Here is a 14,223-nt window from a genome sequence, read left to right as displayed (position 1 = left end):
ATGATGGAAAACAGTAACTCTTGCTTTTTTAATGTCATGAGTAACTCTAGAATGTTACTGCTGTTGTTGTAAAAAATAAAATGAAAGTATTGATTAAAACAATATTTTTCTGTTTTGTGAGAATCCCAGCCGTCCCTGGCCTTTTCTCCCCAGCAAACATGAAACATGAGCTTTGACACTATGCTCTTCTTTTCCTTAAATTTAATAAGATCAGTCTTTCCTCTTTTCCTGGAATACTATTCATGCTTCACATACTCAGGTTTCTCTTCCACAAACCTTCCCGTCGTTGTCCCAGGTTTCCTCCATCTTCTAGCTCCACCTTCTAGTTCTTACATGAATCTAGGGAGCTCCCTCATGTTCCTTTTCCTTTTGAGACAGTCTCCTGTATCCCCAGTGTTCATGTATCTGTGTGTGTGTACTTATATACATACATATATACATACACACACACACATATAGATATATAGATATGGACATTGGACGTCCGTGTGTGTGTGTGTGTGTGTGTGTGTGTGTGTGTGTGTGTGAACTGATGTTCCTGTCTCCATCTCCAAGGTGTTAGGTTACTAAGATTACAGGTGTTAATCACCCTATTCAGGTTCCGGCAACTGAAATCAAAGCTTTGTGCATGCAAAACAAGTACTCGACTCACTCCTCTGGACCCCAGATCCTCTTGCTTTCTTTATTGGCCTGAAAACAGACTAAGTCCCCAAAGATATGTTTTCAAGTTGGAAGGCTATTTTAATTCATTGATCAGGTTTTCAGCACTTCTTTGGGTGTGTTCCTGAATACATAAAGAACTCTGTACTTCCTAGGTTATAGCTACCCAACATCATATCCTAGAGACAACAGTCCTTTTGTCATTAACAATGCTGCCCCACACCTGGAATTCCTCATTTACAATATTACTTCTTCCTGAAAATACCTAATTCTTTCTATCTTCCTGAATCTGAAAGAAATACATAATGGAGGATGCTTGAAACTCACTTAGAAAAGGGAATAAAATGATCAAAAAGAGGCAAATGGAGAGAGGGAGCTGGGTGGGAGGTGGGATGGAGATCAATGGGGGGGGGAGCAGGGAGGGAATTTGGGGTTTCAGGATCAGTTATGGGGAGAAACAAGAGAAATGGCCAGATGGCTATGTGAATGAATTGAAATCACATGCCTTACTTTAACTAAAGTGTGACCACTGAACAGTTACATTGAAAGTGCTTATTGAATTAATTAACCCTGGCCTTTAGTCTCCTAAAGTTCCATATGCATACAAAGTCAATACCATTTGTGAGAGACTTTTCTTTTTGCCATTATGGCTTTATTAAGTTGTATGATCTTCAAAATGATGGCCTGTCTTTGGTATTTCAAGTCAATATTCCAGCACTCTCAACAGCTCAATTAATGCTATACATATAACTTCATGAACTATTATGGACTTTAGGATTTGTTCAACTCTGCTGCAGAAGGCCAGGATCAGTATCCTCTCCTTTTTTGTTTCCCTTGTTCTGACAGTTAGAAGTGGGTATCTTGTGCTATCATAAATTTAAGAGCTGAACTCAACAGTTGTACTACCTGGTTTAAATTTTGCTTCTGCTACTGAAAACCACATAATCTTTGGTATGTCCATTAACCTCTCTCAGCTTCCTCCCATGGGAATAATATTGACCAACTGGGTTGTTGTGAATATTAAATGAGTAAATATGAGTAATGTGCTTAGGAAAGTACCAGGAACATAGAAGCCCACAAACATTAACTGTTTAGGGGAGCAGTGACAAGAGAAAGGAAAATTCAGTTCCTGAATTACCAATGGATGCTCCCTTCATGCTTCCAACTATAACTGTGCCCTCTGTGTTTCTCATTTCATGTGTGTAGGTTCCCACTCTGATGATGGACACCCAGTTCTCTGAGTTCACACCAGACATCACTCCCATCATGTTGGCAGCCCACACCAACAACTATGAAATCATCAAATTGCTTGTCCAAAAGCGGGTCACTATCCCAAGGCCCCACCAGATCCGCTGCAACTGTGTGGAGTGTGTATCCAGTTCAGAGGTAGACAGTCTGCGTCATTCAAGGTCCCGACTGAATATATACAAGGCTCTGGCAAGTCCCTCGCTCATTGCCCTATCAAGTGAGGACCCCATTCTCACGGCCTTCCGGCTGGGCTGGGAACTCAAGGAGCTGAGCAAGGTGGAAAATGAGTTCAAGGCTGAGTATGAAGAGCTCTCCCAACAATGTAAGCTCTTTGCCAAGGACCTGCTGGACCAAGCTCGGAGCTCCCGAGAACTGGAGATCATCCTCAACCATCGAGATGACCACAGTGAAGAACTTGACCCACAGAAGTACCATGACCTGGCCAAGCTGAAGGTGGCGATCAAATATCACCAGAAAGAGGTAAGTTGAGATAATCTCTGTCTCCTGGAAGTTTAAAGCTCTCAGTGTCTACTGCATCAAAGCAAGACTCAGATTCAAACATATACATGTAGGTTGTATGGGCCTCATAGATCCATTCATCTGTGACACAGACAGCTTCTGTGTATTTCCTTCATGATCAAAAATGTAGTCACCTGATTCTTTGAAAGGAAAGCATTTTATCAGGCATTGGAGGGGAGTATCAGGACAGAGAAAAAGGAGAGAGGTGATTGGAGAATGGGTGGAGAGAAGAAGGTTTATGGGACATATGGGGAGGGGGGAACTGGGAAAGGGGAAATCATTTGGAATGTAAACAAAGAATATAGAAAATAAAAATATATAATAATAAAAAAGAAAGCATTTCATCATTCAACAAATCCTTGTCAAGTACACTTATCAGTGTTTAGAATAGAGAGGCTAAATACCAGTCTTACTTGTTTGGAGACATTTTGCAATTTTAACTTTAGAGCATTTGGCTACATAAAATTTGTAAAGATAATTATCTTCATTATTTATATTATGATATGAATACGATTGATCATTGGCTATTTTACAGTTAAAAAGTCTCTTCATCCCAGGGACTAGGCCAAGGGGTACACATGGCTCCAGCTGCACTTGTAGCAGAGGATTGCCTTGTCAGGCATCAATGGGAGGAGAGGTCCTTGGTCCTATGGAGGCTTTCCAGCATAGGGAAATCAAGGGGAGGCTAGGTGGGAGTGGGGTAGGTGGGAGAGCATTGTCACAGAGGCAGGGGGAGGGGTGAGATAAGAGTTTTCTGGAAGGTAGAGGGAAACTGGGTCAAGACGGCTCCACAGCCTTCGTGCACAGCCCACCAAGAGAGAGTGATCTCCCAGCAGTGCTTTCACTTCTGAGCTTGGGGGTGGGGGACGACTTCACTTTCTCTCAAATATCCCTCTGGAGGGGAACCGCTAGGAGTGCACTGGGCATGCCATCAGTGGATCAGCTAGGACAGGAGTCTTCTGGTCACTATTTGCACCAAGGAGCCCAGCGGCTCCACAACCTTCTATGCATGGCCTGCCAGGAGAGAGTCGTCTCCCAGCAGCACATTTACATCTGAGCATGGAGGTAAGAACAATGTGATACACAATGGGATACTACTCAGCTATTAAAAACAATGAATTCATGAAATTCTTAGGCAAGTGGGTGGAACTAGAAAATATCATCCTGAGTGAGGTAACCCAATCACAAAAGAACAGACATGGTATGCACTCACTGATAAGAAGCTTGGAATACCCAAGACACAATTCACAGATCAAATGAAGCTTAAGAAGAAGGAAGAACAAAGTATGGATACTCTGGTCCTTCTTGGAAGGGGGAACAAAATACCCACAGAAGGAGATATGGAGACAAAGTGTAAAACAGAGTCTGAGGGAAATACCATACAGAAAATACTCCCAACTAGGGATCCATCCCATGTACAGATTCAAAACCCAGACACTATTGTGGATGCCCACAAGTGCTTACTGACCAGAGCCAGATATAGCTGTCACTTGGGAGGCTCTGCTAGTGCATGACAAATACAGAGGGGGACACTCAGCCAGCCATTGAACTGAGCACAGGGTCCCCAATGGGGGAGCTAGAGAAAGGACCCAAGGAGCTAAAGGGGTTTGCAGCACCATAGAAGGAACAACAGTATGAGTCACTCAGTACTCCCAGAGTTTCCAGGAACAAAACCATCAACCAAAGAGTACACCTGGGGCTACCCATGGCTCCAGATGCATAGGCAGCAGAGTATGGCCTTGTTGGACATCAAAGGGAGGAGAGGCCCCTGGTCCTGGGAAGGCTCAATGTTGCAGTGTAGGGGAATAAATACCAGGACAGGGAAGTGGGAGGGGGTTGAATGGGAAACCAGGGGAGGGGAGATGGTTTATGGGCTTTTTGGGAGAGGGAACCAGGAAAGGGGACAACATTTGAAATGTAAATAAAGAATATATCTCATAAAAAAGAATGAAATCTCAATTATCCTGCCAAATCTGGAATTATAAACAGGTACTTCCACATCCATCTTTCCCAAGTTTTAGTATTAAACAAGTAATTGCTGAGAGAGAGAGAGAATGAGGGAAAGAGAGAATGAGAGAGAGAGAGAGAGAGAGACAGAGACAGAGAGATTGAGATCTCAACTTTCCAAAATCTCACTGGAGGGAAACAGCTAGGAGTACACAGGGCATACGATCAGTAGAGCAACTGGGACAGAAAGGAGCACGGACACAGGCTTACAAGCCCTCAGTAGGGATAAGCTCCAGCCAGAGACAGCAAGACCAACTAATACCAGAGATAATCAAATGGTGAAAGGCCACTTGGCAACATTAGAACACAGTTCTCCCACCACAACAAGTCCCGGATACCCCAACACACCAGAAAAGCAAGAGTTGGATTTAAAATCGCATCTCATGATGCTGATAGAGGACTTCAAGAAGAACATAAATAACTCCCTTAAAGAAATACAGGAGAACATGGGTCAACAGGTAAAAGCCCTTTAACAGGATACACAAAAATCCCTTAAAGAAATACAGGAGAACATGGGTCAACAGTTAGAAGCCCTTAAAGAGGAAACACAAAATTCCCATAAAGAACTTCAAGAAAACACAAACAAGCAAGTGAAGGAACTGAACAAAACCATGCAGGATCTAAAAATTGAAGTAGAAACAATAAAGAAATCACAAAGGGAGACAACTCTGGAGATAGAAAACCTAGGAAAGAAATCAGGAGCCATAGATGAGATAGAAGAAAGGATCTCAGGTGCTGAAGATAACATAGAAAATATTGACTCAACAATCAAAAGAAAATGCAAAATGCAAAAATATTGTAACCCCAAAATCTAGGAAATTCAGGACACAATAAGAAAACCAAACCTAAGGATTATAGGTATAGAAGAAAGCAAAGGGGTTTCCAGCACCATAGGAAGAACAACAATTTGAACCACCCAGTACCCCCAGAGCTCCCAGGGACTAACCACCAACTAAAGATTATACATGGAGGGACCCAAGACTCCAGATGCATATGCAGCAGAGGATGACCTTGTTGAGCATCAATGGGAGTAGAAGCCCTCGGTCCTGAAAAGGCTAGATGTCCCAGTATAGGAGAATGCCAGGACAGGGAATTGGTAGTGGGTAGACTGGTGAGCAGAGGTAAGGGGGGGTGGGGTAGGGGATTTTTTGGGGGGAAGAACCAGGAAAGGGGACAACATTTGAAATAAAGAATATATCTAATTAAAAAAGAATATATTCATAATGGAGTACTATTCAGGTATTTAAAACAATGAATTCATGAAATTGTTAGGCAAATGGATGGAACTAGAAAGTGTCATCCTGAACGAGGCAACCCAATCACAAAAGAATGCACATGGTACGCACTCACTAATAAGCAGATGTTAGCCCAAAAGCACAAAATAAACAAGTTACAATAAACCTAGCTCAAGAAGGAGGAGGACTTAAGTGAGGGTGCTTTGGTTCCTCTGAGAAAGGGAACAAAATACTCCCAGGAGCAATAAGGAAGACAATGTGTGGAGCAGAGACTGAAGTAAAGGCCAGCCAGAGACTTCCCTACCTGGGGATTCATTCTATAAGCAGTCACCAAACCCCTGACACTATTGTGGATGACAAGAAGTGTATACCAAAAGGAGCATGCCATGGTTGTCTCCAGAGGGGCTCTGCCAGAGCCTTACACATACAGAGGCAGATGCTAGCAACCAACCATTGGACTGGGCATGAGGTCCCCAATGGAGGAGCTGGAGGGTGGTCCAGAGGAGCTGAAGGGGTTTACAGCCCCATGAGAAGAATAATGATGTTGGCCACCCAGACACCCCAGGACTCCCAGGGACTGAACCATCAACCAAGGGGTGCACATGTGTGGGGGGAAAGGGAAAAGAGGGTGCGGCGGCAGGTGCAGCATATGAGAGAACTCTGGCACACAGTAGAGTCCATGAAGGAGGATAGAGAAGCACTGAAGGGACCACACACACTCAGCACTGAGGAGTGCTGCCGCCCCAAGGCCTAAGGGGCAGGAGACTGCCTGGCTAGTGTGGAAGGAGGTCTTGCTCAGAAGGTGGTGCTGCTCTGGCATGGACCTCCCAGGGACCTGTTGAAAGAAGCTTAGTTGCCTGAGAGGCAGCTTGGCTGTGAGGAGGCTTGGATCTTTCCCTGGCCGCTGGAAATGCTGAGGCCTGCTCTGTGCTCTTATGTGGCGGGTTTAATAAAAGAGACAGTTTATAGTTTTCATGCTTTATTATTAAAGGAGTAGAGAGAGAAATAGAGAAAGAGAAGAAAAGAGAGAAAGAGAAGATGGAGAGATGAGGGATAGCCATGACCACGTGGAAGAGAGTTGGGAAAAGACAAGAGAGAGATAAGAGAGCAGGATAAGGGGGAGAGAGAGAGAGAGAGAGAGAGAGAGAGAGAGAGAGAGAGAGAGCAAGAAGCCTCCATTTATAGTAAGTTGGGTAACCGAGGGGCAGGGAAAGCCTGGCTGAAGCCAGGTGACTACAGAGGTGAAGTCCAGCCAGAACACTAGGGGCCTGGGGCGGGGTCACGCGTGACTGATGGCCACAGGATTATGCAGTTGAGTCTCCAGAGCGGCCTTGCCTAATGAAGCTATAGACTGTCTCACACAATGGTCCCACACACATGGTTCCAGCCAAAAATGAGGGAGAGGAATGCCTTGTTGGGCATCAGTGGGAGGAGTGGCCCTTGGTCAGGTGAAGGCTCAATAGAGGCCCCAGCGTAGAGAAATCACAGGGGGTGAATGGGAGTGGGTCAGGTGGAGGGGCACATACTTGGAAGCAGGGGGTGGGAGGAGGGGTTGGGGGTTCTCCAGGAGGGGGGAAACCCAGAAAGGTTTTAACATTGAAATGTAAATGAAGGTTATATTCAATAAAAAAAAGAAAAATGAGTAAATCACACAAAAAAGAGAATATATTCAATTAAAAAAAAGAAAAAAAAGATCTTCATGTGGGATATTACAAAACTATATGGCTAACCTCTATTTTGGACACAAATAAATGAATTCTAACTTTACCTTCACTATATTATCTATGGCAAGTGAATTTAGAATTTTTGTGATAAACAAAATCACTCAAATTCCTTGGAAATGGAGCTAGAGATTGCTTAGTAGTTAAGGACACTCATGGCTCTTACAGAGGACCCAAATCTGGTTCCTAATACCCACGTGGTGACACAACCATCTGTAACTCTAGTTCCAGGGCATACATGTGACCTCTGAGGGATGCCAGCACACATTATACATGCAAAATACCCCTAGACAGAAAATAAACAAATAAATCTTTCAAAAACTTTAAGAAAAAATCCTTTAAAGGCATATAGTTTGCGTATCTTAACAAACTAAGGAGAAAAGTGTATTAATTTTTTATTATTCATGTGTATTTGCGGTGTTGCTCTGGCTGGCCTCAGACACCTGACCGTCTTCCTAAGTATCGAGTTCACAGGCATAGTCCACCACTTCTGGCTCAGTAGCTCCTTTTCTTCCTTCCTTTCTTCTTTCCTTCCTTCCTTCCTTCTTTCATTCATTCATTTATTTTTGTTTTCACTTTGGTTTTGTCCCTTGTGATTCTTCATTTCCCTTCTACACATTTAATAGTATTTTTATGTGTTCCTATGAATGGCTGAGTTTGCGCATACACAGGTGTGACGTATGATGTGTCCGTATGTGGGTATAGGCACAGTCACTCATCCATATACCCAGGGCTCAGAGGAGGGCAATGGCTGATCTACTCCATCACTGTCTGCTTTATACTCTTGAGGCAGGGTCTTCCGCTGAACCAAAAACTTCTAATCACCCTGCCTATCATATCCTCCCCTCCCCGTCTACACACAGCACTGTGGTTACAGGCATGTTCAACTATGCCCAGCTTTTTTCGTGGGTTTGTGGGATTTGAACTCAGGTCCTCTTGTTTACACAGCGAGTATTCCTACAATCTGTGCCACCTCCCCAGCCTAATTATTAGTCTAAGTGGGTCCTATGCCATCATCTGATGGAACCAATTCAACCTGACCATTACATGTTGAGAACCCATAAACAAGTTGGAAACATTTTTAAAGGATAGTTTTCCTCAGTGTCTTTAGTTGCCTAAAGAAGGCTGGTGAATGGATGAAGGGAAAAACCATACAGACCAAAGGTATAGAGAGCAACAGTTTCTCCATGAGTACCGGAAAAGCAAAACCTGGGTGAACAGCCAGCTGGATGCCTGTAGCTGCAATTGCAATCTTTTATTGGCATATCCACATTTCCCCTTTTAGGGAATGCAGGTAACGTTGTATTTCAGTATGGAGCTCTGGATTTTTATTTTATTTGATGCAGGATCATAAAAGAGTATCTTGAAATTTTGAACAACTGTTAAAACTTAGAGGACCCTTGGACTTAAAGCATTTTTGCACTGTCAAACAGCAATGAGATGATGAGAGATAGAGACAAAATGTTATGACTTGAAGCTCAATTGTTCCTTATAGGATCATGTTTCCAGTGTGTTGTCTCCAGCTCGAGGCATTATTTGAAAAGTTGTAGAGCCTGTAGGTAATAGGGCCTATGTATCAGAAGTAGGTCACTAGAAGCAGGCCTTATTAAATTCTATTTACTGCTTCTCCTGGTCACGGTCACTGCTTTCTGGTCCCAGGCATGAACATCCAATACCACAGACTAGCTGCTCTCATCACTGCACCTCCCTCATTCTTGTTAACTGAGACCCTCTGAAACCATTACCCATATAAACCTCCCTTAAGATATTATTTCATTTTCATTTAGGTATTTTGAAAGGGCAAAGAGAAAAGAAATGAGTACAGTATCACCCTCAGGAACAAAATCTTGGCTGAAAGTGGAAGAGAATTTATTCTTCTCTAAAAGGTCTTTTCTTTTTTATTGGTTATTTTATTTATTTACATTTCAAATAATATCCTCCTTCCCAGATTCCCATCCACAAATCCCCTATCCCCTCCCCCTACTTCTATGAGAGTGCCCCCCTGCCCAACCACTCCTGCCCCACTGGCCTAACATTCCCCTATCCTGGGGCATCAAGCCTTCACAGGACCAAGACATCCTCTCATTGATGTCCAATGCAGCTGGAGCCATGGGTCCCTCCGTGTGTACTCTTTGGTTGGTGGTTTACTCCCCGGGAGCTCTGGGAGGTCTGCTTGGTTGATATTGTTGTTCTTCCTATGGGGATGCAAACTCCTTTCTAAAGGGCCTTTTCATTGCACTTTTCCCTCATAATTATTCCTACTCAGAGTCTAATGGGCTCTTCAAAAGAACGTCATTTGGTGAAAGACTAGGCTCCAAAGAATTAAACAAAAGCCAATTCCAAATTATAATTTTTACATAAAGTACTAAGGTGAGGTAGTTTTTGTCTCTTAGAAACAGGTGCAGACTATTGAATAATCCTTACATACAAATTCAATCTTCAGGTGATTTTATACTGACATTTGTTGGTATGGAATGACATCTTAATTGTCATAATTTCATCTGTTCTAGCCCATTGTCAGACATTCCAAAGGCTTTCAAATGTGTACTATTTTGTTTGTTCATTTCTACCATTAAAAGGAAGCAGCAGAAGTGTAGTGTTCATTTTACAAACGAAGATCCATGCTCATGGAATTCGCAGAGACCACCTGACATTCAGTGGACAGTCAGGCTCTCGGTGCAACATTCTCAGTGATCTCTCCGTGACATTTGTGGAATGTCCTTTTGTGGCAGTTCAGTAGCTTAAAATTTTACTACAAGGTAACTGAAGGAGACTACAAGTTCTTTGGCTTTTTAATCAAAATTTATTGGCTAAAATCGCTTAAAAATGATTAAGCAGTCTGGAACAATAGTCTATAAAGATCATAAGTGATTATAACCTAATAATGTGAAGAAATGGTTACATAAAGAGATGCAAGCATATACTGTCAGCAGCTCCTATACTTCAGCTAAAGAATGACGATTTGTACTGTGTACTTCAGTGCCATTTACCAGGCTGTCTTTCTTGATTTTAACACCTTTAGGTTTGTCTCAGAATATAGAGCCTGGCTCCCTCTCTAGTTCTCTATGCCATACAAAATCTGGTTTTGGCACTAACCTCAAAAAGACACAAAACAAGGCTACTTGGATAATAGACTAGTTACTCCAGTCTTCTGGAGAGAGTCAACATCTCAACTGGAGACATCCAATAAACATATTTATTAGTATTTCTCCTTTTATTTAACTCTCTATATACTTAATCTGTATCAGTTACCAAGGAGTTACTTCTACTAAGATCTCACAATTGGCTAATTTTCATAAGGCACAGGTAAATGAACTCAGGAAGTAACCCCATCTCAAATAACTGTTAACTGTTAGCAATTTAAAATGTCCTCTCTACTGAAAATAGCTTCCTTACTAACTCTTGTTCTTATTGCTAAGATTTTTTCCTCATCACTTTTAACTCTATTTCTAATCCCATTCCATATAGCAAACATACTTGATACAACAGTCCATTTCTTGAAATAGAGTTACATCTTAACAGTTCTTAAGTGCACATAATTATGCAATCAAGGCAGATACTGAAATGCAGTCGGCAAAGCAGATCCACATCTGATGACTTCCAGCGTCTTCTTTTTCTGCTGTTTAAGAACAACACTGCCTATTACTTGTTTAAGGCTTTGTCTAGAGTAGTCTTCCAGGTTTCTCTTGTTATGACCTGTTTGAGTTTATTGGCGGTTTATGCTGTCTGACTTTTAACAAAGTCTTACTAATTTATCATGGAAACATTACAAGGCCCATATTGTAGAGTTCTACTTGGATTACTATCTACTGGTTAGTATGTCTATCAGGTTTGCAGAGCATCATTTCCTCTTCCTCAGATAAATTGCTCACCAAATAGAATTTATAGTAGACTGGTGGCCCCTCTCTGGATATTTTTCCCGATTTTGTTCAAGTAATCATAATTTTTTTTGACAGAAAATTATACCCTATCTCCCACAGATCAAATTTCCCTGGCAGCCATATCTATTTTCCCTAGTTGTTACTAAGCCCTTACTTAAAGTGTAGATTATATTTTAACTTTCATACAGGTCTATTGTTGTTGTTACTGTTGGTAAATGTTCTTATAAGATATAGAAATAATCTTACCTGTTCCACTAATTATAATAATTATTATTCATTAACATTTCCTCCTGGCATGGAAAAATAATTTCTTCTTCCTTTCTCCAATCTTGCAATCTCCAATCTCCTAATGAAAATCAGGTTAATTTTCAGTGCATCACCTATTTGCTGCTTTGTCTGTACTTGTGTACCTAGAATCTTTCAGTTTGCTTATTAAAGTTATTGTAGTAAGGAGTTACAGCATACTGCCTACTGTAATATACAATCAACTCCACTAATTACATTTTGACATAATTTTCATTTGTTCTGTGTGTATTTTTGTCATGTATCTGCCATGTTGGTGAGCTCTGAAATCATCTGTACTAAATGCCCTATTAATCTTTTTAACTATGATGTGATTTAGGATTCTATGAAAATTGATAAAAAGGCCATACTGTCTGTCCATGGAACTAAAATGATTGAAAGGCATTAAGTTGGTATAATAGGTGAATTTCTTGCACACTTATTTAGTTGATCTCTGCTTTAGTGTAGGGATGCTTCAAATATTATATTTCACCTTTCTGAAATGTGGAGGGTTATTGTGCCTCAATACCAGTCTACATCTTATTTGTATTTCTACTGCTTAATAACAAATATTGCTAGGTTAAAGTTGTAATGGTCCTAACACATTAAGCCTCCCAAGTATTTGTCTGAACCTCAGTTATACAAACGAAGATACACGCTGTCCGCTTCCCCCTTGTAGACCATTTTCTCCAGGCTGATGACATAAGCTCTTGATTTTCCATTATGAAGTCTTTGTTAGACCCTGTCTTGCCATTCTAGAACTTCTCTCTTTGCTTTTTGGTACAAGCTTCAATATTCCATCAGAAGGCAATATTGCAAAAGAGAGTTTCTGCACACATTAACACGTGTGGATTGGAACCCATCATCAGTCTTTCATTCAATATCTTGACCCCAGAATTCTCAAAAGTTTGGCCCTGGAAAATCTGAAAAAGCTGTCTATACTTTTATTGCCTGGTAGATGTTGCGCTTTTATAATTATTTACCGTACTCAACTATAAAAACTTCTCTCTTTAAGGTACAATGCGTCAATGTTGTCTGTGAGAAAATACTCACTGTAATGCCATGCTGGGGAATACTTACTACCCTTAGAGTTTCTATTTATCACAGAGCAGTGACAGTGGTATGAGCACTGGTAGAGTTCATCAGTTCTTCATTCTATTCTTAGGTAGATTCTTCTCCTTGCTATTATTTGGTCTTATTGTGAAAAATCCTAATAGTACGAGTAAAGCAAAAACTATTTAACTAAAGCCAGCCTTTTGAATTAAAACAGAAAAAAAATGATTTTGCCAAAAAGAAATCAAGGTTTACCTAATCTAAAAGCTTTTAGTAATGGAACTTTGCTGAACTAGAATAAAACAGCTATTGCTGAAGCCTAGAAAAATGAAATGGAAAAATGATGTTTTTTTTTCACATGGTGGCTCTCACTCGCTTTCTGTATCATCCTTTATGGCAGGAAGTATATCCTCATATATCTCGTTGATATCTATCATAGCTTCATCCATGTCAAGGATTAGGTCTTCATCTTCTCCTACTGAAAGGATTGATTCTAGATCGGAAAGTTCCGCAAGATCCGGTAGGGGTTCTTCCTCAGGAGGCGGCGCAGCTGCTTCTGCCTCTTCCACTCTAGCATTCTGTTGCACAGAAGGAACTTGTTCCTGCGAGATGAACTGTAATAGCTCCTCGGCTATTCTTATCAGCTGGGCTACACAATCAATAAGTCCAGCAACCAGTGCAGGGATTGACACAGATTCCATGGCTCAGGCAGGTGGTGTGATTATGACGGTGATCAAGTACAGAGTTAGTCTAGTGGTACCACAAAACTTTTTGGTGATGTTGGCTAACCTCTCACAAAGTATTAGACTATTCCTATTATAATCACCACCAGATTGTCACTTGCAAGACAAAACAGTCAATCAGATCTAATAATGGAAAAAGACAAATAAAAACAGATCAGTATCCTTGACCATTTATCCACATCCATTATAGCTACAGAGTATAGTTACCAAGACTCATCCAAGAGGTTAAATGAGATCTCTGGCTATCATTCTTCCCTTTTAACAGCCTAATGAGGACCTAGTGCCTCTCTTTTCCTTTGGATTTCCAATGATATTTATTTTTGCTCAGGGATATCAGCATAAAATGAGCATAGGTAGTTTGCATATCTCTTCTGAACACCTCCATTGAGAAAGGATATATCATCATTCAGAGTCTTTAACTGTTTTTATTAGTTTCTTTGACTCATGGCCATTTAAAACTGAACTGCTAAAGACTTTGATATTTTTAAATATTAATTCATTAAAGTTCCCAATTGTTGTGCATCTTGGGGACAGATGTTATAGTGCAATAAATTGTAAAAGCTCTTCATTTATCCTTATTAATTAGGCTATATGATCAATAAGTCTACCAACTCTAAGAGGAACTGACACTGGTTGCACATCTCAGCAGTCTTTTCTCAATAGACAAATTAATACTAAAAAGCTATGACAAGTACTCTCTTAATGATACTTAATGGAACTGGCAATGGTTACTCCTTTGATTTATATAAGAAATGAGCATGTCCATTTGATTATGGTGGTGACCAATTATGACATGAGGCCTCTGGCACTACAGAAATTGTTGATGATATTTGGGGATTGTGTCAACTGCCAAAATTTAGACAGTTGTTGAATA

General features: G+C 41.0%; 2 protein-coding genes across 2 annotated transcripts in view; one reads left to right on the top strand and one right to left on the bottom strand.

Annotated features, from left to right (window-relative positions):
- Positions 1–14,223, top strand: part of Trpc5 (transient receptor potential cation channel subfamily C member 5) — a 148,403-nt gene that overhangs the window by 37,447 nt on the left and 96,733 nt on the right. The window contains exon 2 of the mRNA XM_052170833.1: positions 1,867–2,388. Within this exon, the coding sequence (XP_052026793.1) occupies positions 1,867–2,388 (522 nt within the window). The remainder of the gene's footprint in view (positions 1–1,866; positions 2,389–14,223) is intronic.
- Trpc5os (TRPC5 opposite strand) lies at positions 12,975–13,307 on the bottom strand. Its single transcript, XM_052170834.1, has one exon. It carries the CDS (start codon positions 13,305–13,307, stop codon positions 12,975–12,977), a length of 333 nt encoding a protein of 110 aa, XP_052026794.1.

Source organism: Apodemus sylvaticus, chromosome X, assembly GCF_947179515.1.
Source record: "Apodemus sylvaticus chromosome X, mApoSyl1.1, whole genome shotgun sequence".
NCBI classification, from domain to species: Eukaryota; Metazoa; Chordata; class Mammalia; order Rodentia; family Muridae; genus Apodemus; species Apodemus sylvaticus.
The sequence above is the reverse complement of the archived record's forward strand: the minus strand, read 5'-3'. Positions and strand labels throughout refer to the sequence as shown.